The sequence below is a fragment of the Zerene cesonia genome, chromosome 13 (assembly GCF_012273895.1).
Source record: "Zerene cesonia ecotype Mississippi chromosome 13, Zerene_cesonia_1.1, whole genome shotgun sequence".
NCBI lineage: Eukaryota > Metazoa > Arthropoda > Insecta > Lepidoptera > Pieridae > Zerene > Zerene cesonia.
In genome coordinates, this window is record NC_052114.1 from 979950 (window position 1) to 1006805 (window position 26856).

The window sequence follows — 26856 nt, forward strand, 5'->3', positions numbered from 1 at the left end:
AGGGTTGTTTAGGATTGATGTAACGGGAGTACAGCTATGTGCTTGGTTGATTTGATATAGAAAAATGCAATTTGCTTTTTATCTACAATCTTTAAATAAATACTATGGAAGAATTGTTGCTTCTATTTTTCAGTACTTTATACGCAACATCTCTTTCTCTTTCGAAGCTTCCGATTAAATTTAAAAGCGAATTATTAATTTATCATACCATTTAAGAAACTAAAAAATCTTTAAACACAGTTTCAAAAATACGGTTATATTATGTTTCTCTGATATAATATCCTTTTAAACTAATATTCCCATCTAGGTCCGCTACTGGGCTGACAGCCAAGGCTTCCACCAAGAGGACAACATTCCCAAGGTGGTTCTCAAGCCAGTGGAAGAAGCAGAGGATGTAAGACAGGCCCGTCTTGCTCACGAGAAGGCTTGGCAGGAGGCGGCGGCGGCGGCGCGCGTGCAGCCCGACCCTCAGTATGTCCACCGACTATTGCGGTATATGTGTTTGTAGTTAGAGCTTCGCTTCACTTTGCTTTTTATTTGGTGATGGAATGCCTGTTGTTTGTACGTGTTATTATATTAAAAGACGCATTGTATATAAAGGTTATTGAGTGGCGGGAATTCGGAATTAAATACGCCTTGACAAATGAATGTTGTCTTGACTATTAAAATAATTACCTTTATTCGGGTACGATCCATATCCTATTTGATTAATCTTGGATTTTTGAAGGCTCGTTTATGCATGATACACAATTTAATAACTTATACCGTAAATGCTTCTTAGTATGGTGCATTTACCCAATCGTGCGAAAATTGAGGCGAATAGTGATCAAGACTGTTAAAATGCACCATAACAGTTTTGCATCTATTCTATGTACGCTTCTTTATATGAGATGAGATAATAAGGAAGCTTCATAAATATGACGTTCTCATCACATTTATGAATTTTTTCTTCCTTCTAATTTTTGCTATGTTATTATTAATAAAAACAATTTATTTATAATATAAACTGTTACTAGTATATGCATGGATATTGTTCTCTTAACAACCACGCTAAGCACCGCTTCGCACATTGTGCTAACCTAACTAAATAATCAATATGTGTCAAATAATCAATTAAATAATATTTTCTAGAGGAGAATACAATCCCCAAAATGACTACCAACCAGCCGCTTCCGAACAACAAAGTGCCTACGTAGCTGCTCCCGGCCAGGTTAGCCAGGCCCGTGAAGGCAAAGCATACTATGGTGCCCAGGATGCTTACCAGACTGGTGCTCAGGCGTACCCCACTCCATACCCCGAGAAAATCGAAGAGCCTGAACCTACTGTAAGTACCTTTTTGCTTTGAGACAATAATATTGCTCTGATATTTATTTAAATAATGAATTTATACCATGACATCTTCAGTTTATATTTATTATATAACTATATATAATTACATAATTGATTTTTCATGTGTTACAGGGTCCCCCACGTGGATTCTTCTACTCCTTCAACTACCCAACATCCATCCTGGTAGCCAAGAAGGACCTCCAAGGAGGATCAGCCAACCCTGGATATCCCGTAGACCAAGATACCTATTCCATTAACGCTAAACAATATTAAATGTACATAAATCTAATTAAATAAAAAGAACCTTGCCAGTAAAAAAATTCGCATCTAAAACTATTAAAACAACTGACATTCATGACACTTGACATTGATAATTTAGTTGATTGTTTATAAAAAAGTGTTACTGCTTTAGGGTTGTATAAGTTAGGTGTTAGGGCCACAAGTCCATCTTGAGAATGTAGCGCATAGAAAGTTTTATTACTGTAATTAATATACAATTTACATTTGTTTGTTTCTTGGCGATTTCCGGCTCGGTTCGAAAGTGTAACATTAGTGCCATATTTAATGTTAAAACTATATGAATGTTTCACAAATTCTCTGCCGTTTGGTTTGTTAAACTCTTGAACCAGGTCTTTATTTTAGTTACCAGTTATTTTAAGTGCCAGTGTATTGATATATTTTAGAATTAAATATACGCAATTATATTTGGTGTTTCATTAAGCTTTTCACTCCACTTCTAAATAAAATAAAATAAATAAATAATGAACTGAGATTTTATAAATAGGTATAGTCCTTTTCAGTTCTAAATTCCTTACAATTGATTGAAAATTCTAAGTCTATAAATTGAAACTGTATTTTTTTTTTATTATATATTATTTCTTTATTCTACCCCAGAACTAGTTTTCATGTTAAACTAATCTGTGATCAGAGCAGCACTTCAGACTCGATTTTTATCTTGTTTCGGTCACCATAAATTAAATATTCCGGGACTATTTTCTTCAACGTCATCTTGACTAAAACTAAGCAAAGATGTGTAATAACACCTCCTTCCTTTATTCTATTAGAGGTAGAATTTATTAAAGTGCATTTTTGGCGGATCATAGTGGTATATAACCATGAAAATTTCAGCCCGATCTTTGCCATTCTTTGCTGTGCGTTATATATATTAAAGACAATATTTAGTTATGTATGAAATATTTGTAAAAATCGTAACATAAATGGGGATCGAATTTCAGGCAAAATTGTCAGAATAACTAAGCAATCCCTAACCAGTTCGTTATGAAAATAGGCACTATGATTCTTTTTTTTTAATCATAAACGAATCACCAATAAGAACCGTTTAAACAATAATATATTTAAATATTCGTTTCTTAGCAAAACATACAATGTGAGTAACGGGTTATAATCGGCTTGTTACGAAAAAGTTCTTACGCCTTCAATAAAAATAACAATAGTTCCATTTACCTTATTTTGTTTTCTATATACGTGTTTCCATTTAACTTTCTACAATAAATAACAAATCGATTGCCGAATTTCTCTTTAGAAATGCAGATTGCGTTCATTTTGCCAATTTTAATGCTTTCAATTCTATGTTAGTTGTGTTTCTGTTTTGATACACGTTACTTGTTTTGTAAACAGTTTTTTGCTAACGGTTAACGGGATTGAAATGTCTATATATTCGTTATAATACGGTTATATTTGCCAATCCATTCACGTAAATAGATGTGATCTGGATTGTTATTTTTTAGCAAATAAAATAAATTAAATATAATACAATTAGTATCTTCTTATGTTTGACTATACGCGAGTATGATACATTTAGGAATTAAAGACTTTTTAACGTATTTTAAACGTGACCGTGACCACGCTCGCTGTAAAGTGTTTAAAAACCGTTAAAAGTCTTTAATTTCTGAATATAATACACTTGATATTCCATAAATTTACGAATGGTAAAAATATAAATGAAACAAATATTTAATAAAGAATTTACGCTATCAATAAATTAAGAATAGCTAACAAAACAATGAATGTAAATAAATACTATGATTATCTCTTTGGTGTTAGATTTTATTTCTACTCGTATTGCATATTAACTTGCTATCTAAACTTGTATGGGAAGATTCAGTCTTTGAGTTTCAAGAGGCATAAACATAAGGGGCTGATTCTGTAATCTTATCGTATTCAATACAGATTTAAGACTATTTGAATCTTTACTAATAGTGGGTCTTTGGTATGGTAGTCTCTGTCCAATAATAGATATAATTCCAGATATACCATTTGCTATCCCGTTATACGCCCACGAAATAGTATCGGGAACATTGATTTCAATTGGCAAAAAGGGTATGGAGGAAATGAAATCACCAATAGAGAATCTAGCATTTGGTAAAAGCACTAACGCTTTGTGCGGTTTTTCATCTGGCGCATCAATTACAACTGAATCTAAATCTTCGTCGATTTTCCCAAAGTCGCTTTTTGTTTTTGCGTCAGTGCCGTCGAGTTGGTTCGTCTTCAAATCATCATTCGGTAGAAGGATGACGAGCGGCTGAGGTTGGTGGATCCTGCAATTTGAGAACCGATTAGTAATATTTATTAAGCATGAGCTGAGTAGCATTCTAATATCAATTCTAATTGATCGAATCAAAATCGAAAACTTCTAAGGATACTTTCTGAAGAGTTTCATATTTAAAGTCTTCTTTGAGAAAGATCACTTTAATGTATATTGAATTTCGAGTTTTAAGATTGAAGCAGTAACCTACTGGTAGCTATTTAACCTCCCATGTAACCATGTAATAAAGTTATCATTTTAGTGCAAGGATGGAATATTTAAATCATGCCCATATCACATAACTATGCTCATTAATCTTTAATTATGCCACATCCATTAACTATTTATCATAATTTTTTTTTTTTTTTATGTCTTTTTATATTTTTTTTTATGTATTTTATGTCTATGTTTTTTTTATGTTATCATAATTCATCCATGTGGATTTTTCGAACTCTTTTTTATTTTTAATGCGATGTTTAATCCCCTATACTATTAATTACTTTGGGTACTTTTAATAAGTAAGTAAATACTTGTTTCCAATCGCTATACACCGGTCGTCGGACACCTATTTCCCAGAAACATTTCGATGCGCTATTTGACCTCAGGTGTTATTTTTCGTATATATAACTAAACATTTGTAATAACTAAATAATATATTACTAAATAGTGAATACTCAGTAGTCTAGTGCCTCTTGGGGGTACAGAAAACTGATAACGTATTTGCGTGAAAGAAAATCTATCCATAAAGCGTATGTGAAGGCTAGGTTCCACAGCATTTCAACCGACTTCATCAAAGGAGGAGGTTATCAATTAGACTTTTTTTGCATTTGTTACCTCAGAACTTTTTTTGGGTCATGGGGTTTTATGATTCTTTTTTATTTGATAGCATTTGAATTAATAAATAAAAATTATATGTATATTTTGAAAAAATTTATTAAAAGTTATTATTCCACATCTATTTCAAAGCAAAAAAGATGAAATTCAATAAAACAAATGCATACCGGAATGAAAACAATTAATGTACTCACATAGAAAACGGATTCGACTGCAACCTCTGCAACTCCACCATTTGTTGCAAGCTCGGCATGGGCATCAGTGGGATGCCTTGCATATGCGCCATCTGCATGTTATGCAATGGCGCCGGTTCCACAATTCGGCATAACAGTATCAGAAAAATCATCTTGATTGTCGTAATATTCATCATTTTGGTATTTATATTTGGCTTAATTGGTTTTTAATGCATGGAATTCTTTTTTGATACAACTGGAAATGTTTTCTTTGCGCTATAAGTTAATTTCGTCGTTTTTATTAATTTTGCTTTTTATTATTGTTATATCACTGAATATTAACTTTATTTCGTTAATTATATAAGGCTCTCCTTTTATATTTATATATTTTTTTTATAATGAAAAAACACTAGTGTCACAATGAAACGATTCGCACCACGAACGACACTTTTATACTATATGATCTATTAGGTTTTCGTGTGTAGACCCGTTAACTGTGAAGGTATAATGTGTACTCAGGAAACGTTGCGCGTGCGCATACATATTGCTATGCATAGGCTGATGTCACCTGTGCCACTGACAGGACTCGACCTTGCGTCCACTTTCTTTTCGGTTTCATTAATTATGACAAATAATCTTTCTAATCTTTGCAATTACGCAAGGAAAGTATCGTATAATTTATACAGCATAGATAAATGAAATAGTTAGATTTAATTGAATATAATATGAGTAAAGGGTTATGGAGCTATTTTTGATTGGTCTCATTTAATAAATTGGAGTGGTATCTCCTTCCCCAGGGACGGAACGGACTTTCTGTAGAAAATAATTTTGTAATAAAATATATAGGCAAATTGAGAACCCCCTTCGTTTTTGAGAAAGTTGATTAAAATTATATACTTTGAGAATTCTGATTTTTTCCTAAAATAAATAGTTGACAAGGTGTATATTCAAATCTAAAGTAGCAAAAGAAATCAAACTGTTTCGAAAATCAAGTGTAAAATTTTGTGACGCGCGAGCGTAGCCACGGGCGGAAAGATAGTAAAGATAATCGTAGTATCAGTAATGAGTAAAGTGCCCGATAGTTTACCATAGTGAAACGTATGTGAAACAATCATGTTTTTAGCTATTGAACTCATTTTGAAATCGGTCAAGTATATTTAAGTTTTAGTTTGCGAAATTTCATGTTTCCATAAGAAATAATTATTTTGGACTAGCGGTCCGCCCCGGCTTCGCCTGTGGTACATATATATGTAGCCTTCCTCAATAAATGGGCTGTCTAACACTGAAAGAATTTTTCAAATCGAACCATTAGTTCCTGAGATTAGTCCGTTCAAACAAACAAACAAACTCTTCAGTTTTCTTTCAAAATACAGATAAAAGAAGAGTAGAAATAAGGGTAAATGAATATCGGATCTGTCGTCGTTGGTCTATTTACACATTATTTATGCAGTAACATGTCTAAATATAATTGATTGAAGTAGCAGGTTATATACAAGAATCAATTTATAGGAACCACTATCATTGTATTAGCAAATATTTTAATTTAAAAAGAACTTTGAATGTAAAAGTCGGGAAAATGCTTTAATGAATTAATAGATTTTTATTCAGAAGTAGATACAATTTAAAGAAATGAACAGATGCTCTATACATCTGTTTCATTTCTTTAATTTAGCATTTAGCCCTTTTTGGGACAATAATTTGCCCTATATGTGTCCCCCAAATTGTTGTAAAAATGTACCGATTGTTAAGCGATCAACCTTTTGTATTGAGATATTAATATTATATTGATCCCCGACTGAGATATGTTTTTGTGAATACCCATTGAGAATCAAACCACGACTGCGGCTCTGCGCTCGCGCATAATGTAGAAAACTGAATTATTAATAACGGTAACAGTGCAGTTAGATTCAGGGCAAATTCTCAACGTCAATTTTACACTGCCGGTTAAACAAGCCCATTCAATTATCTTGAGTATTTAGCTCTCGGGCTGTGAATATTGAAGCAGCGAATAGCGAACGGGATTAAATCTGGTCACGTAGAAGATGTGTTCAACTTTTAACAATTTTATTTCCTTGCTGTGACATGGGCATTGCTGAAATGTCTAAGACCAATACTAATTCAAGTATGGTAAAAATACGGGTAACTCAATTTGTACAGCTTATAACATTACGTCTATAATTCCATCGCAGTCAATTACTATTATGACAATGAGAACGCCTGTACAAATTTCCATGCCAAATACTATCTATTCAATAAGATAACATTTACATTCCAAACAACATTATACTTTCACAGTAACAATCGGAAATCTCTAAGATTTAGTTGGCAAATAAATCGCTGTCGCTCGCTTCGTATCCACAGTTAAAATGAACAGGCAGACACTGAGGCATCTGTGTTAATAATGCTTGTTGAGCTAGATAAACCCAATGCGTAATTGTGTGTAGGCGTTTAGGTTTTGACAGGATTAGTTATAGGTACTATTGTGTTATCGATGTGTAAAGTTGGAATACACTTAGAAAATTAATAAGATTTCATATCTTACTAGACAACCTCATATAATATGCCGGAAAATTTTTTGCTGGCCTAGGAATCTACGTTATGAAATTTAGAAAGGAGAACGGGCTGAATCGAAATTTGTGCGTTATTTTAGTTAATTTTTAAAGTATCCAGAGAGACATGGGAAAAAATCTGTGTTCGATTTGATTTATTGTAGCTCAATGTAAAACACGATAAGACTGATCTAATGCTGTTGGAAAAATGGCTATTGGAATAGACTGTTTCAATCTGACCGTATCGATCTGCCACTGCCGTAGTGCCATTATGCCATATTCAAACTAGAGAAGCAATATTGCTTCTATTGAAGATGTCTTCATATTCAGAGCTTGTGCATTCGAAGGCCCGTATCTTTTACCCTACTTTTCTTAGTCCTTTCTTTAATTCCCATCATCAATATTTTCTCCATTCTATACCTGCCGTTTAAAGTCAACACTCCATTTGCAGAGGCCTTACGAGGCCTGCAATTTCCAAATAGCCTTACGCCTCTGTATATGTTGATGGGCGGTGATAGCGCTTATCATCAGGTGACCCACCAGCTCCTTTACCAACAATGACACAAAAAACGCTTTCATGGATTGTGTAACGAAACTGAACTGGATCTATACCACGATAATTTTCAATGGATGTATGTTCAAATTAAAGCCATGTTCACTTATAACTTTTTAGGTTTTGTATGTAGCTATAAATAATAATTATTCCATAACATTAATGTCATCATTAAAAATACTGTGGAAATTCGTAAATAGCGTTTTTTGTATACTTAAAAAGCAGTTGTGGCTCCGTGGTGAGGACCTGGTACTTAAAATCGATATGTCGGGGGTTCGAGACCAGGCGAGCGTACAGGAAATAAATAGATTTTTCAATTTATCTGCGCATGTGTATAACATCATCACCGATGAAGGTAAGCATTCTGATACCGGCATGTCCGAGTATTAAAAGTTGGACGACATGTGCAAACCCGCACTTGACCAGCTTGGTGAATTATCGCCTGAACCCTCATAAGAGGCCTGTGTCCCCGCAGTGTTAACATGTATGGGTTGATGATGATGATGATGTTTAGTGTTTCATTTTGTAGCTGACATGCTTTCTGTTAGCCTTAAAGAAACTTAATATGATAAAAAATAAACGAATATACCATGGTATCTAGATTTGACAATTATTTACTTTATATATGTCACTAAATTTCTGTGAAAAGATGGGTAAAGTTTGTCTAGACATAAATAAGGCGCATTTATGATTTTAAATGTTTTAATTTATTTATAAATACTTAGCTTACATTCTTTATTAAACAACAAATAAATAAGCCATCAACAACGAATAACAATTCTGAATCGATACAAAAAATTATTCCAACATCCTTATAAAAACACTTACATCGTGGAATTTTGATTAGAACTAACTAACGACTATAGTACTCGTATCATTAAAAGTGTCATTATGTTGAGATGGTATAAAAATGTCTCTCTGAGATTAATAATCCCTTACTGAAGTAAAAAACTCGTTAAGGATAACACATTTTTTGTTTTATGGAAATATAACAATTCTGCACGTTTTTGTTATATTATTTTGTATTTGTTAATGATATAATTATAGCGACAGTCTATTTTAAACTAGGACTATAGCTCATTTACGCTGAGTGATATTTTTTGTTTCATGTTTGTATGTTTGGTATATGTAGAATTTTTCAATGACAATTTTATTCTTTACAAAAAATTTAAGAGTTGTTACTCTATCAATCTGTAACAATAATATGCTATATCTAATATACTATGTAGCTACGCCCCGCCATTTCACCCGCGTTAAGTCCGTATCCCGTAGGAATATCGGGATAAAATATTGCCTATATGTTATTCCAGCTGTTCAGCTATCTACGTAACAAATTTCATTGCAATTGGTTCAGCAGATTTTACGTGAAAGAGCAACAATCATACACACATCCTTACAAACGATAGTAGGATAAGCTATAAATAATATATAAGCTGAATAGTTTCTTTGTTTGAACGCGCTAATCTAAGGAAATTAGAGGCAGGCTAAACCGATTTCAAAAATTCTTTTACCGTTAGATATGTACGTGATCCCTGTTTCCCTACGATAAGTATATAATTTAATTTTCATAAATACAAGACCCTGCATATCAAGCGATACCGATAATTAATTTGAGTTATACGATATTTTTAATCCTGATTTAAAACATTGTTTACCTTATAATATAACTCGATATTACATATTCTATAATTAATAATGTCATAGTAAAATTGTTTATCGTATTGAGAAATATTGTAATAAATAAATTAAGGTTTTACTATGAGATAAAAATACTGCTGTAGAGAGTAGGTATCTAAGAATTGGAATATGATTTTAGAAAAATTACGGATTTGTGGTCGAGTTAGATAATGATATTTTTAAATGGAAACATGAAATATATCCCACCAAAAGCATTGCAGGAATCATTTTAACTATGATGGTGATACAAATATGATGATTCATTCATTGAGCTAGAAATTGAGATGGTTCAATGAGAAAGAAAAATTACGGAATATATGATAATAGTCTAAATAATTTTAATCAATATTCGCAAAATTAATATACTTTTTAAATTAAAATGCACACCATTATAAAAAAAATAATTTAATCGTCTTAAATTATGGCAAGAATAAATACAATCGTTAGTTAAATGCTTGCTTATCACGCATATTCACTGTGTTTCTTCCATTGTGGGTTTTCCATCGTCGACCACTACATCTATTTCCACTTCATACGTCCCCGGTTTTGTCCTGGACGGCCTCACAACCACTCCAGGTACTCCCGGCATCCTCGACTCTTGTACATCTACCTCATTATCCGCATCCACTGGTACTTCAGAATAATATCCAGAGTCTGGTGGTAAACGTACCGACATCAGGCCTTGAACGCGTTGGACCAAATACTCCAAAATTGGACCGAAACGCGACACCCCTTCTGTAGCGAGTATGGAACGCTCCGGCTCACCCTGGCGCGGTTTCAGCACGAACATATTGAAGTTAAGAGTTCTCCGCACCGGCCTGGCTGCTGCCTTCGAAAGGCAGACTATAACCAGCAAGGCAATAACGAATCGTGGAGACATGACGTCCACCCGGCGCGATGTGGGCCCTCAGACTGCGACCGCTGCGTTTTTGCCGAGCATCTAAGCTCAGGTAACGGGTCTTCAGCAAAAAGATCATAATTGCCTCAACGAGCGGACGATAATTGGCCGACACCTTTCGTTTGGAAAGCGCTGTCTTAATTCGAGTGAGTCAACATGATTGCATCCCAAAACATAATGGTCTGTCGTGGAAACACGCTAGTTTTGTTTACCTTTGCGGATTATGTTTAGTATTGATTTGAGGGGTTCACGCTTCGCTGGGCAACTTTGATAGGAAGTCGATATGAAGTTGTATTGAGTTTATGTTGTATTTTCTTATATCTGAACAGTTAAGGTTCAATTTGGTGTACGAAAATTTGTGATATGGTGGTTATATAATTACATTTACAGCTATCAATCAAAGCATGATAAATGTGTAAATAATGATGCAGTAACAAGGCCATGAAGCGAGCTTGTAAGGATAAATATGGTAATTGGTTTGTTTTATTGTCAGACATGATTGCGGAGATCGGCGTTAAACGGGACAGTTTCGCCAGTTTGACAGTTCTGCCAATTTGCAAAACCGACACAGGTTTTGCAAATTGGCAGAACTGCATTTCTTGCAGCGGTTCGTGAAAGCCGGACGATAGAAAGACATATTTTGTGCATTTCATGATTGGTTACTTGTACGCATTTTAATAAATTTGTGTTTTTGTTTTATGTTTGAGGTTTGTAGCATGTGACTTTATATAGAACTGTATTATCATATAATTAATTAATTATTTGATTGGATTCGGCAATAAAAGAAAACATTATTAATTAAAATATGGTTCGTGCATGATTATGGTGATGAATTAAAGATGATTTAATATTTGTATGAAATTAGGAGTCTGAATTGTTCGGTCATATATGCTATAATCTTACAGGTCAGTGATGATTGTTTTAGCCTAAAGACCAGACCCTAATATGCAATTAGGATTTTTTCTATTTGAATAGAATTAGCATCTAACAATAGTGTAGTGATTTGAATAAATTATTTGTTTAGTGTCATGTTATAGGGTATAAAACAATACCATACTATTATCTGAATCTGCGTTCACCATCGATCTTCTATACGTTAAAATGAAAAATTCGGCTATGAAATGAAAAAATCATCATTTAAGTCTTTGGGTGTTTTCCACTGATTCTTGGTTTTAGGCGCCTGCTAAAGCACTACCACAGATAATATAATACCGGCACTACCAAACTAGAGACTAATCCTAAGGGAAGTTTTGTTTTATCGCCTCGTCTCATTTCGCATTGATCTTCTAAGCTTTATATATTTACATAGCAAACTGTTTAATAGTTCCACTTCAATAATCGCATCAGCAATTAATCGAATAAGTCTAAACTAGCAATCAAGCAATTTCTATTACTGATATCAATGAATTCTCAATCATGAGCGTAATTTGTACTCAGCAAATTGCTCCTTATATCTATCAGCATAAGGTGTGGATTGTTATTTATCAGTGAAGTCAATGGTGCAGGAAGGTACCCGTTAGTGACCATTTAAGGCTGTACACAAGGTTTTATAGTAACGGTTGTCGTTTTATGTTTCACAATGTGGTGGAAATATTTCAAGATAACATTTGATAGAGTCTATTCAGGGAATATCGATTAACATTTAATTTATTGTGAAAATAGGCGAGAGATAACTTCCTGTGAAGTGAAATATCTTTTAATTCACAGTTGAGGAAAAATGCGTGAGAGAGGGAGGGCTTTTGACATTCTTACTAATTAGATATTTAAGATTATTGCCAACAAAAGCTTTTCTTCGATAGAAAGTTATGTATAAAACGTCCAATATTATACTGATTGCAATAATTTATGTACACGATTATATACTTAGAATATGCACTTCGATATCTTATTCGAATAATCAAAAACATAGTTTTGTTTTACTGATTTCAAGAGATACCTATTACTTTAGTCGTGGCTCAAGCGATATTGTTAAGATAGTTGCCAACTACAAATTGTTAGGTTGTATAGACATTGTTATGTACGATAAGCCCTAAGTGAGATGCTGCAAGATACTACACAGGGCAGAGACCGGATCGCTTGCTTTCTATTTTAGGCTTTTAATGAACGTTGGGTTTAATAAAATGTACTTGTTTTTCTAGCAGAAAATCTCAATATTGTATACGCTTAGATGAATTACGGTCTGTAAAACTTCTTTTTATAGTTGTCAAAGCTATTCGATATACAAATTTAGGAGACGATTCACCAATTAACAAGAAAGAAAAGTTGGAGCCAATCAACCAATCGCATGTCACGAAGAAGTGCATCTTTGCTCAAAAATTCCCCCTTATTTGCCGTCTCAATGTCGTTAGTTTTTAAACAGGTATACCTTATATACTGATAATTAACCTCATTGAATTTCAATGATTAAATAACAGTAGCTCAAATCAAAACGAATGATTTTTAAATAAATAAATGTAGATGAAATAAAATAGAAGGAAATTACAATACAAAAGATAAAAATTAAGCGATTTGAGCTCACCTTGTACAATCCGCCTAATTTATGTGAAGGTTAGCTTAGCAGTTATTTAGGTTGTGTCGGGTGCATTGCACTTGGAGATTAGAAGCTAACTTCATCATATAAATTAAGAAAGATATAGGATCCTTATAGGGTGTATAAATATGGATAATTATAATAATAAAAATAAATTCTGTTAGGAATAAGAAAACTTGTAAACGTGCATTAAGATTATTTGATCAGATTATACTTCCTCATATCCTATCCTACTAATATTATAAAAGCTCAAGTTTTTAAGAATGTGTGTATGTTTTTTACTCTTTCACGCAAAAACTACTTAACCAATTTCAATTGAATTGCATTTGATGAAATTTGGTACATAGATAGCTGGACAAGTGGAATAACACATAGAAACTTTTTATCCTGACATTCCTACGGGATACAGACTTATGCGGGTGAAACTGTGGGGCGCAGCTAGTTATATATAAGTAAGTCAATTTAACAATAAGTTGCTTTGAAATTTTAATTATATATGTTTCTTGATTAATATTATATGGATATTTTAAATAATAATATATAAAACTTCATACAGTCAACCGCTTGCATGAAAGTTAATGTAATTCCATAAAGAAGCTGTTAAAATAGTGAAAAAGGTATAAATAGATAACAGTATGATAGCCAATTAATGTAATTTCAACTATGTCTCTTTCTAGATTTCTATTCAAACAACTTTCAGAACCTGGTTGTGGTAGATAGAAATTTACTGATATTATAGAAAAGATAAATGTTGTGTAGATTTGACTCGATCACAACGTATATGAATCTATGAATATTTTGTACTTGACACACAAAAAACAGTCAACTGAAAGAACAGTAGTAAAATTGCTGACCCATCCAATTTGTGACCGTCCTAACCGTTGCTTAGCCTCGATTATTTATTATTTACTGTTGTAGTAGCAACAAAAACACATAGTCTCTGAAAATTTCAATAGTCCAACCATCACAATTCATGAGAATCAGCTTGGTAGCAGACGTAGGTACCTGCAGACAGACAGGCAGACAGAAGGATAACGAACTCTTAGTAATAAAGGCCTTTGGTTATGGGCCCTCAAAAAATACGTAAGGGATATCGTATACAAATACTCGAAATTCACTATCTGACTGTACTACAGTGCAAATTGAAGTAAATTCATAAATGATGAATGAATAAATTGAATTGTAAGGGAAAATTCAAAATCAAAAACAAATGATTTGTTTCCTTGACGTTTGGTTAATGTTTATCTTACAAGTAATAACGTTTGGTGAAAAATAAAAACAATTCATATATAAAAATACTGTTTATTTAATTATCTAACTTTCGTACCAGTTATTACACACAATTGATTGAATTTTGCATAAAACCAGGTTCAGTCCGTGGTGAAGTTTGATAGTTAAAAAACAATTTAGTGAATGCATCATTAACTAAAATTATATTCGTACATTATATATTATTTTAATTTCTTTGATTTTTCAATGGTCGAACGTTACTAGAGGCAACATTTTCTTTTTCTTCCCCAGTCACTTGCTTGGCCGCTTTTTGCTCTGAATTTGATTGTTCTGAAAGTAAACAATTGATATAGGTACTATTCATTGTGATTGTTCAAAAGACCGTTCTAATTAAATCTGTACTAATATTATAAAATACTAGCTGCGCCCCGCGTTTTCACCCACGTAAGTCCGTATCCCGTAGGAATATCGGGATAAACAGTTGCCTATATGTTATTCCAGTTGTCTGCCTATCTACATACCAAATTTCATTGCAATCATTTTAGCAGTTTTTGCATGAAAGAGTAACAAACACACACACATCCTTACAAATTTTCGCATTTATAATATTACTAGCTGCGCCCCGCGGTTTCACCCGCGTAAGTCCGTATCCCGTAGGAATATCGGGATACAATGTTGTCTATATGTTATTCCAGTGGTCCAGCTGTCTACATACCAAATTTCATTGCAATCGGTTCAGTAGTTTTTATGTGAAAGAGTAACAAACACACACACATCCTTACAAACTTTCGAATTTATAATATAAGTAGGAACTAGAATTAATACAAATACACCGGTTTTGATATTTTTGAAGATCTACTTTTTGTCCAACCATATCAGCACTAGCATTATAATCATAGAAACCACTTTCATTATTTATTAACATTGATATAGAAATCCTTCATCAGTAACATCTTACCTTACCATTAGCTTTTTCTTCAGGCGCTATTTGAGGTTGATTTTGTAGAACTAATTGGTTCAAGCCGTAGCCCGCTTGTATTGGTCTGGAATCATTGTTATAATTGTTATATAAATGTTAAAAGAAACGGAAGTAATTAGTGTTCTAAAAAAATTGTATTGTAAAAAAATTCATCATTTCTTTTATATAGATATTAATTGTATAAAAAAGGAAATTCTCTATGATTTGTAGGGCAATTTTCAGAAGTGCTCATATGAAGAATATTTTTTTTAACAAAAAACCATACTATTTACGTGTGACCCACGCTATTCCATTTCCCCGGGCCATTCCGGACGAAGCTAAGACAAGTGGCCATATATATATTCAATAACCAATATTGAATATTAGTTACGACTGATTTCAATCGTCCCTGTAGTATGTAGGCTATGGTTATAGTTTAAAGGAAATTAAATTATATAATGTAACTCACTGGTAAGGATTTTGGTAAGCAAACGGGTAGGGACCGACTTGGGCGCCAAACGCGTTAGGATTTTGTAACGGCCGGCCGGACGGGTCCACTAGGATTGAGTTTTGATAACCTGTATTTTATAAACATATTATTTAATGTAAATTAACAAGTAGGTTATTAATCAGAAATACATAATTTAAATGACATATTTTTGATAAATAATTTACTCAGACTGTTGAAATGCACGTACGATAAAAATACATAGAATTTTCTGCTTTCTGGTTTGGTTGTAATTGTTTATTAGAGAATTAGTAATTAAATGAACACAGACAAATAACACTTGGAAAAAAAAATGGAGGGATAACGCGATGTATTAAATTAAATCTAGTGTGGAGAATAGGTAAAAATAAAGTAATATAGGTGGAAATATTACAGCTTTAAGTCCCCAGATTATTTTAAGCCTAAGTTTTGTTTATGTTTTTAAAGTACCTATGTTAATTTGTAATATCAGCATAAAGCTTTTTATACATTTTCGTGTGTCCCGTGTAAGCCTTGGAACAGCAGAACCTTACCAATGCATATTGTAACAAATCACAGTATGATGAAGGCTTTTGTGGGGAAACATTTATGTGACAATTTCTCTCATCGAGTTTTAGAAAAAATCATTAATATAATATCAAATAATAATACACTACCATAAAATAGTTTTTGCCATAGTTACCAGTATAGCCAGGGTTTTGCAGAGGCATTTCTGATAGGATGTAAAGGGGTCGGTAATTCACTCCGCCAGGCCTGTACATAATATACATTAAGAATATTAACTGAGGTCAAATTTCTAATAATTTGCACCACTACAAAACAGACCATCCGAATTTCAAAAGATAATTAAGAAATAAATAAACATTACCCTTGCATCAAGATGTACACTCTTTGGCCGGGCAACAACCCGGGAATAGTGGGGTACACGGGTTTCTGAAATAAAAAAAATTGCAACTTTCCCAAAATATAATAGCAAAGTTGTATGACAGAAACAACGTAGGTATTTTTCATCTAGGCGCAAAGAATTATAGTGCACTTTGACTATCTGGCTATTTACTTTTTGGTTGGTACTTTTATTTCCGGTGAGGTTTTAAAAAGAAAATATTATCTCGGTCTGTAAGGACACAGAAGATAGATCACCTTATTGTCCATAAAGAAAATCGATCAGTGAATCAGGAATATATCTGCATACCCCACTAGGGGGCACGGGGCTTCACTTACAAATTCTACAATAATCTTGCTGTGGGCAATTTTAATCCTTGGAGAATAGAAAGAGTATTAGTAATTGCTAGTATTGTTCTTAGTATTTAGTATTAACCTGCTGTGGCGGTTGCTGGGGCTGTTGGACACCAGGTACTAACTCCACTTCGGTGTTCGGGTCTAGGTTTTCTAGTCTAGAGGAGGTCTCTCTATTTTCACTACCTGTAAGGGAAGAAACAATAGTGTAACTTAAAACCGTTTACATTTTAATCTAACTGCAATCTGTCGAAATATTATGATCCTCCATAACATAATCTTCCTTAGATTATAAAGCGAATATATCGCAGTTAAATATTATGTCGGGGATTTGTTAGCCCGAAAAATAATGTGTTCAACAACAAGTACAATGTTACCGAGCTCGTTTTTACGATAGATTACAATTTTACGGTGACACACACACACACTCACACACCATGCTTTGTAATAATAAAACTGTCTAAATTATACATATGAGGTGAAATACGGTACAAATAAGAATTCTATTAAATACAGTAGTTGTAACATAATTATGTAAATAAAAAATAATGAATATCTAATTATGAATAAAATAATATATAATTACCGTCTCTCTGTTCTTGATTATAGTAGTGAACTGGACCTGGATTATTTGCATTTAAATAATAATCCAGACTGAAAAAAAATGTTTATAAATTAAAAATTGTGTGTTTAAATAAACAACTCTTCGTATCTACATAAAATATATAACAGTTCTAGTTTATAAGTCGATTTATATAGAAATATTAAAGCAAACAACTTACGGAATAGCCTGTTGTAGTGACGCATGTGTATGCGCATTATAATATTGTTGCGGGGGCGCTGCGCTAGCGACTGCGCATACTGCTGCTAATACAAACTAAAAAAAAGTACCTTTTAAATTATTTTTTTCGATTAAATGATTCCGCATTATTTGATTAAGTACATGAATGAAGTAATATAGGTTTGCAGTTTGCAGTTATCATATTATATACATTTAATTTTATTCGTAAGATTATTGTAGCTTGATGGGAAATAAAAAGTTTATTGCGAATAAAAGCTAATACAGTTGGTAACAACTTCTTACATTGTGTTTGATATAATTATTAATAATTATATTGATAATCTGTAAAATGAGACAGTCAAATATACTATTTTTAAACCTGTAATATTCTAATAAACATAATTTATTAATACACTATGATTTCTTCGCTCCCAACCACATTCGTAAACCGTAAGAAACATCATTAATACAGCGATTTATATGCTAAAACTTGTGTATCAGTGTTCTTACTTAATCTGCAATTATATTACGTATGTATGGCACAAAGGGCTAAAACGTTTGACAGAATTTATGTCTCCGAGACAGTATCAAACGTCCCAATAGATTTCATTATCTAATTATGATTCAAGATAGTTAGCCATCCTTCAGTGTAGAGGCCAGATGGCCGGAAAACTCTTACGAAACTAGGTGTTAAGTGTATATTGCGAATTTTGATGGACTTTAAATTATAGGAATTTGGATAAATTTTGTACTTTGAGAGTGCGATTCTAATGTCTTTTTGACCGACTAGTAAATATTTACTTATAATTCTATGACCAAGCGTATATAACTAGCTGTTGCCCGCAGCTTCGCCCGCGCGGTATTAATAAATTTTCATGGTACATGGATGCCCTATTTTATCATATTGGGGAAAGAATTTATTAAAATCTTTTCATAGCGGATGCCTACGTCATTACATCCTTCTGCATGCCAAATTTCAGCTCGATACGTCCAGTGGTTTGGGCTGTGTGTTGATAGATCACTATGTCAGTCAGTCACCTTTGAGTTATATGTATTTAGATTTATTTTTGGTAATTTCATATTCATAGTCCTTTAACTTCTTATTCGGTTATTCAGAAGGAAATTTATGTTTAACTAGTCACGCGCGCATTGTCGAAGGAAATAAAACAGACCGGGGCTATCCCCGCTAAGTTCTCGGTCCCATGGGATTTCTGGGATAAAAACTATATGATATCCTTTCTCGCGTCTCAAACTTCATACAAATCAGTGAATTAGATGAGGCGTGATGTGAGACAGACAGAAACAGATCGCATTTATAATATTAGAGGGGATTTTTATGTTAATTGTTATGTACTTTTTATATTACACATAGGCTTAAAAAGACCCGGAAATGTGCGAGTCTGCGTATTTTCTTGGCTTTAAACATACCAAAGTCTTTATATAGCTATTATCAGTCATATCTTATCGATGATACAACAAATTTACATAGGCATTCTTAATTTAGTTGAATACGTAATAGGGAATGTATTTGCAATAATTAATCGTTGTTTACTTCGTTACGATACGTATGACAAGAACTCAATACTATAGGGAGAATTGGTATTGAAATCAATATATTATGAATTTACTAATATCCCCGCTAATTAAAATTGCGAAAGTAGCTCTGTGTACTATCTCTCTGTTTGTATTATATTGTTATGTCTATTTACGTTTACCAAAAACCCGATTTTGATGGTATTGTGTGAAAAAAACATGAGAAAGGATATAGGATTGTTTTATTTGGGAATTTCAAGAGGACGAACCTATGGGGAAAGTTCTTGGGACTGTATGACTGTATTCTTTTTCTTTATGACTTTGAGGACGAAGCTGCAGGCGGAAACTTAGCTATTCATAAAATAAAAATCTAATGAAACAATAATTTATTGTAAATGTAAATGTTTGTCGGTTAAAACGAAATAAACATAGTATAATTTTGGTTTTTGAAATATGTAAGTACATAAATGTATTCTTATAAAGGATTAACAATGTAAAGGAAATGCCATCAAAAACATCCTGTAAAAAAAACCCAAGTCTCGCAGCTCAGTCTTTCTATGGAAAAAAGTTGTGAGATCCATGTAATACTAAGTCGTTAATCTATTTAGTCCTTCGACCTTTTGTCTTAAGTTATCATCATGCCAATATTAAAAACATTTTACTTTTTAACATATACATTTACAAATAGATCGCCTTGGCCATTGCATGAAAATAATTAATATTAACAATTAATATTACAATTATATTAGAATATTACAATTATAATAGAATATAAACCGTGTTTATACAATGCCTGATTAGTTACTGACAATTGAGGCTTCTTGTTTTATCCACAACTAATGAAGATTGTGATCACATTATTTTCAAAATCATCTTATTAAATGTTAATGCTCAATTTATAGATCTTAATATGATAATTTATAGTGAGGGTACATATCCATATATCAAAAGTTTAACGACATGCCAGCACCTGCTTTGCTAGCTTGGTGGATTATGGACTGAACCCTCATAGGCCTGTGTTCAGCAGTGGGAACATATTACAACTGATGATGATGGTGATAGTTTAAACAGACACATTCGGAAATTTCGGAAGGAAGTTCTGCTTCAACAACATTAGTATTAAAGCATCGTAGGACCTTAACCTACATTCGTGTCACTGATCGTAAACGAAGACGTGTGACATAATGTTTTTCGATGGCTCAAAATGAAGCATATGGTTTAAAACCTTAAAAAATTTAATAGTAATTAACTATTTGGTTTCATATTAAAGAATTAGTTTTTTATTGAAGAATAAATAAATTATTATGTTCCGAGTATGTAGCTTTGCAGCGGTGTGTGTGGGAATCTCCGGAGAGGAATAGAAATTGTTATTATTATTTAACAAGGTAAACTCTTTGCTATATGGATGTTTTTGAGGATGTTAAATTATATTTTATGTTCAAAATAGTTTAAACTTTATATTTATTTTTTGAAATATAGGTTATGTATTAAATGAATATGGTATGAATTTAAATATGTTTATATTAATATTCGAAGCATCTAACCATAAATACTATTTCAATATAATAGAATAGCACTAAATTTATGTGAGCATATTCTCGAATAGTAATTAATATTGTTAAATAAATAAATATAGTATAGTCCTATATATAGTCATTTGTAAAATAGAAACGATGCAATAATATGTAACTCGTTTTTCTGACAAAATGAAAAGGGGGTCGTTGAACTTGGTACATAATATTCATGCTAAGTTTTAAAAATAGATAAATTACGTGGGCATGGTCAACGAGATTTTTTAAATATGTAATACTAGCTGCGCCCCGCGGTTTTACCGCGGTCCTTATCCCGTAGGAATATCGGGAAAAGAAGTTGCCTATATGTTATTCCAGTTGTCCAGCTGTCTACGTACCAAATTTCATTGCAATCGGTTCAGTAGTTGTTGCGTGAATGGTTGTGTGGTTGGTGGAGGATGGTGGTGTGGATGGTAGTTTTGTCGTGGATTACCAAAAATGTTAAGTGAGTAACTGAAATGAAATTATTGCTTCGTGGATCTATGCGTTGTTGGAAATCTTATTTTTTTTAATATTTGTTATAATAAGAAAAGTAATGTCATATATTTCAAAACAATGCATAATTATTATGGGTATATACATATATTAATAACTAGCGGTCTGCCCCGGCTTCGCCCGTGGTACATATATAGCCTATCTATTATACCTATATATATTCTTCAATAAATGGGCAACACTGAAAGAGTTTTTCAAATCGGACCAGTAGTTCCTGAGATTAATGCGTTCAAACATACAAACATATAAACTCTTCAGCTTTATAATATAAGTATAGATGAAGAACAAATTATATATGAACCAGGTATCGGCTCGCACACGAAGAAAGACATACAGAGTTACTTTCGGATATATTAGTAGGGAATTTAATCCATCAACCATCGATATCTCCGTCCGTTCAAATATATGAGTTTTTACATAAAAAAATCATGAATTTGTTTGAATGTTTATTATATTTTATCTTATACTAGCTTTATCCTCTGCTCCTCCTGTGTATAAAGCTAATATAAGATAAATTATTAAACGATTCCTATTACAATACATTAAGGCTTATTTATTGTGATAGGAATCCTATCCTCATCTTTTAAGTTGTATCAAACTGCATATGGTGTCCAAATTAAAATTAACTGCAGTTTAGATTTATGTATTAGTAGTTTAGGAGTCCATTGTAAACAAAAAATAATACAAGGGCAATGAACTCAAACCTCTTCACTTTGTCAATAAATAGTAGAGTCTAGTGAAAACTTACTAATTTCTCAACTTTTAAGCAACAAAGGGTCCCATTGAGGCCACTTGCATTAAGGAGCAACGACGCGAATCATCATATGTCAACTTGTATAATTATAGCAATTCCATAGTTGCGCCTGATGCAACAGTTATTTCTACGGTTGCTTGCCTACGCGTGAAGTAAATACTAACCGCGGGGACTTTACACAGCTTCTTTTATATAAATAACACATTTTTTAACAAATCAAACACCTATTATTAGGTAGCATATTAAACAAATCCGCTTCAATAAGGCAAAGCCCGAGGGAATGCAGGGAAATTTAAATGTCCCATGTTCCAGATAATTATGCTTTTAAAAATTGGTTTTCAATATATAGGTGAGAAAAATAACAGAAATTACGAAATAAATTTAATTTTTTTCAAATAATGAGATATTGTTAGAGCCTAGATGATCAATGAAATGATTCTGTGAAAAAGATGTGATGTATAAGACTGGGTGATAATGGATGCTTTTATTAAAACACTTAATATCAGTTTCTTTGCATACTATAATATTTTCTTAGTTTGACAGCCATAAACTGACTAGAATTAGATATTTTCAAAAGGATATATATGAAATGGTAAAACGTAATAATTTTTTTATGAAAGAAAATTTTAATATAACGGAAAAAATAATTAATACATTTTCACCATAACTGTCGTAGAGAAAAAATCACACTCGTCGTCTATACTAATATTATAATGCTCAACAGTTTGTTTGGTTAAACGTGCTAATCTCATGAAGTATTGGTCCGATTTGAAAAATTCTCTCAGTGTTAGATAGCCCATTTATTGAGGAAGGCTTTTGGCTATATAACGTCAGTTAATGCGTATTTAAAACCGCGGAGCACAGCTAATCTTATATATACTTATATTACGTCAAATTATTATGTCAAAAATAGGAAAATTCCAAACCAAAAAACTTGTACGTCTCAAGGGGAGCAATACCAAGAACACTACGAAGTGTTTTTATTTCACAAGAACGATTACATCGGACGATTCTGTACCGTCGTCACATTAACGCAGTAAACAAAAAGATGGCGTGTGCTGATAGAACTTAGGAAGTGTCCATCTGATAAGGATTGCTAAACTTGTTGATTTTTATAACAATAAGGAATGCTTTATGATAATTTGTGTATAGCTGTTCAGTAGTGAGCAGAAACATCTGAGAGATGTTGGATTCACTTCAGCGGGACATCTTGAATTAAATATTTGTAGACGTACCATATGGTATGGACGTATATACGTCTATTAAAAAAAATCGACCCTGATCTAATAAATCTTTTACGGACTCTTTTTTTCGTCATATCGTGGAAAAAGTGAATAATATTAACAGTAATGAAAAGAAAATAAATAATAATAGTGGCCGAGGTTTATATAGGTTTAAGTCAAAAAAACAGGATCAAAAGGAGCTTTTATGTCGGAATTCCCACGGGATCGGGCACAATGCAGGGAAAAGATCCTTCGAACTGTCTATATTCCTTTAACCTAGTATAGAATTATGCTGCCTTTGCTTTATCTACACGAATGAAGAAGCGTGTGGGTAATACAAAATTCTAGATTTCGTCCGCGGCAAAAAAACAGTTCCTAAAATTTCTATGTCCTTTCTCAGATCACAAACTATCTATGTACTAAATGTTGTTAAATCGGTTCAGGAGTTTAAGCGTAAAGAAGAGGCATACTGACAGACTGAGTTACTTTGACTATGAATTATGATATAATAGATATAATGAAATGACTATAGAATCGTATAGGCCGTAAAAGCATAATATTTAAATTATTTGTATATTTATTTAATATTTGAATTAGTCGAGATTTAATAAAACTATAGTCTTGTTTTAGTTTCAAAATTTGTTATATTAAACAAGGTCTGGCTGAAAATAGAGTTTTCTAAATTCGACTAAACTCGAAAGAAAAGTCTTCAAAAGTGAAGTAAAGTCATTCAGTAAAAAATATAAACAATACTCGAGGAAACCTTTATACTATGTACTACGTTTGGATACTAATTTATAAAAGTACTAGCTGCGCCACGCGGTTTCACCCGCGTAAGTCCGTATCCCGTAGGAATATCGGGATAAAAAATAGATGTTGGCCGATTCTCAGACCTACCCAATATGCTTACCAAATTTCAGAGGAATCGGTCAAGCCGTTTCGGAGGAGTATGGCAACGAAAACTGTGACACGAGAATTTTATATATATAGAAGATTTAATTTGTTTGATTTTAAATAAAAATCAATTTAATAAAACTCAAGAATTGTCAAATTCAAACACTTTGCAAATTACATATTAGAAATGATAAAATTCCATAAAATTTGTTTTAAAATAAATTGTACTAAAAATGAAACGAAATAAACACTTCACTTACGAGTAACACAGCCATTATTCCCACACACACAGTTGCCAACAGAAATGCGCCGTGAGCGCTGCCGTTGGCCTTATATGCTGCTTACACCGGCGCACGCGCACATTACCGCGCTTTTCCTACTCCACCCCATGTGATAATTTTTAAGGATTAATTTTTTGTAAATCTATTACTATCACACTAAGGTCATATAATTGGACATATTTTTTGACTTCACGTGTGAATGATGCATGGGTAACATATAATATATACTAGCTGACCCGGCAAACGCTGTTCTGCCTTACTCTTATCATTTAGGGGTATGAAAAATAGATGTTGGCCGATTCTCAGACCTACCCAATATGCTTAGCAAATTTCAGAGGAATCGGTCAAGCCGTTTCGGAGGAGTATGGCAACGAAAACTGTGACACGAGAATTTTATATATTAGACTAGCTGCGCCCCGCGGTTTCACCCGCGTAAGTCCGTATCCCGTAGGAATATCGGGATAAAAAATAGATGTTGGCCGATTCTCAGACCTACCCAATATGCTTACCAAATTTCAGAGGAATCGGTCAAGCCGTTTCGGAGGAGTATGGCAACGAAAACTGTGACACGAGAATTTTATATATTAGATTAGATTTAAAGGTTTCTATTTTATTTTTTAGTTTCATAAAAGAGATACCGCAAAACATTACCTCTGCAGTTAAGGGCTTTCTGAAAATGAGCGGCAGTCCTTTAGTAGTACGTAGTTAAGTTCTATCTTATTTGTTAAACTGTAATATCTATATGTTACTGAGGAGGTTTTTAATTATCATAAGATTAAAGTGGTTAGGACTTCGGATTCAAATCGAAAAGCCGGCACTACTAGATCGAATGAGGGAGGGTGCAAGAAAGCTGATTTTTCAATTTATGTGTACCTTATTCACATCATCACTGCTGGAATCGGTGAAGGTAAACGTCGTGATATAAGGAAACCGGCATGTCCAAGAATCAAAAGTTCGATGAGATATAACATTTGTCAATCCGCAATTGTAAAATTATGTTATATGCAAAAAAAGTAGGTATTCAGTTGCAGAACGATATATGATGTTGTAATTAAATAATGGACAAGATGAGAGATTTTCATTGGACTGGACTTTTACTGGACAAGCAACAGGCTTTAAAATTTAAAGAAACTTATTAAATTTTATATTAAACGAAGTCGAGTTTTGCGGGATATCTTCATACAAAATCCCGAATTACAAAAAATTAAATATTGTGTTAATCGTGTTAGTAGTAATCCAATGCTTATTATCAATTGTCAATATATATTTTATGACTCGTTTATTTATAATATGCTTTGTTGTGTAGGCTTTATACATAAATTTAAAGTGCAATGGCAGATTATTTGTACGTTTTTGTGTACGTACCAGAGGTCCGTATCCTTTTCCTTGCTCTTACCAGTTTATTCTTTTACTCCCATCTATGCCAATTACATATAAAAATATATATAATTCAAAGGTGACTGACTGATAGTGTTTTATCAACAGATCGGACGTATCTGGATGGATCAAACTGCAATTTGGCATGCTGATAGATGTTATGACGCCGGCATCCGCTAAGAAAAAAATTTATTACTTCTGCCCTCAAGAGGATAGAACAGGGGGCTGATGTTTGTACAATGAAAATTTAATAAAACCGCGCAGGCGAAGTTGCGGGCAACAGCTAGTTACATATACAAATATATTGCTTCTTTTTTGTATAATTTGACAGTTTTCCTATGATTTATATACTCGGGATATACCACTTTCCAATGGTGATAGTAGTAGGATATATGTGATGATAAAATAGTAGGAAGGTAATGAATGAGGATAGTTTTCAATCTAAAATTGTAATTATACCACAATGAGGTCTCAATATCCTGTAATATTTTAATACTCTCTTGAACTGTGTACTAATTAAATAACTAATAGTAATTCTGTTCGTCCGTGTGTTTCAATTTTGGTTCGATGTTCGTCATTTAGTTGAACGTGATGCTTTATTTAGTTTATTTGATACTAGCTACCCAGCGTGGTACCCCGAAGAATTAGTCTGTGTGTTAATTAAGACTATAATCTATCTCTGTACTAAATTTCATACAGATACGATAAGCTGTATTCGCGTGAAAGAGTAACAAACATACATCCATACTTACTAACGTTCTCGTTTGTGATATTAGTAGGATGGCTTTTATTTACAAAATTTACAATTGTACAATGGATACCATGTTTATTTTTTAGTTTTTAGTGATTAAGAAACTTTGTTGTTATAATTTTTGTGTGTTTTTTTTTATTTTCTCAACTCTTTAAGGTAACCATTAAATTAAGATGTTTAATTTAACTAAGAAATTG

General features: G+C 32.8%; 3 protein-coding genes across 4 annotated transcripts in view; 1 reads left to right on the forward strand and 2 right to left on the reverse strand.

Moving 5' to 3' along the window:
- Positions 1-2033, forward strand: part of LOC119831213 — a 13470-nt gene extending 11437 nt beyond the window's left edge. Inside the window, exons 4-6 of the mRNA XM_038354504.1 lie at positions 308-471; positions 1132-1324; positions 1462-2033. Of these exons, the coding sequence (XP_038210432.1) occupies positions 308-471; positions 1132-1324; positions 1462-1602 (498 nt within the window). The 3' untranslated portion in view covers positions 1603-2033. The remainder of the gene's footprint in view (positions 1-307; positions 472-1131; positions 1325-1461) is intronic.
- A 1354-nt stretch (positions 2034-3387) lies between these two features.
- LOC119831377 lies at positions 3388-5392 on the reverse strand. The gene is made up of 2 exons (XM_038354692.1): positions 4903-5392; positions 3388-3887 (listed from the first exon to the last, which is right to left on the reverse strand). The coding sequence occupies exons 1-2, from the start codon at positions 5076-5078 to the stop codon at positions 3431-3433; spliced, it is 633 nt and encodes a 210-aa protein (XP_038210620.1). The 5' UTR covers positions 5079-5392; the 3' UTR covers positions 3388-3430.
- An 8978-nt stretch (positions 5393-14370) lies between these two features.
- Positions 14371-24616, reverse strand: LOC119831428. 2 transcript variants are annotated; one of them, XM_038354764.1, is made up of 9 exons: positions 24511-24616; positions 17782-17876; positions 17586-17653; positions 17082-17185; positions 16632-16696; positions 16446-16516; positions 15746-15854; positions 15282-15361; positions 14371-14648 (listed from the first exon to the last, which is right to left on the reverse strand). In XM_038354764.1, exons 1-9 carry the CDS (start codon positions 24523-24525, stop codon positions 14545-14547), a joined length of 711 nt encoding a protein of 236 aa, XP_038210692.1. In that variant the 5' UTR covers positions 24526-24616; the 3' UTR covers positions 14371-14544. The 2 variants fall into 2 exon arrangements, with proteins under 2 accessions (XP_038210692.1, XP_038210693.1); XM_038354765.1 differs by having other exon boundaries at positions 14566-14648; positions 15277-15361; positions 24511-24614.
- Positions 24617-26856: the final 2240 nt, after the last annotated feature.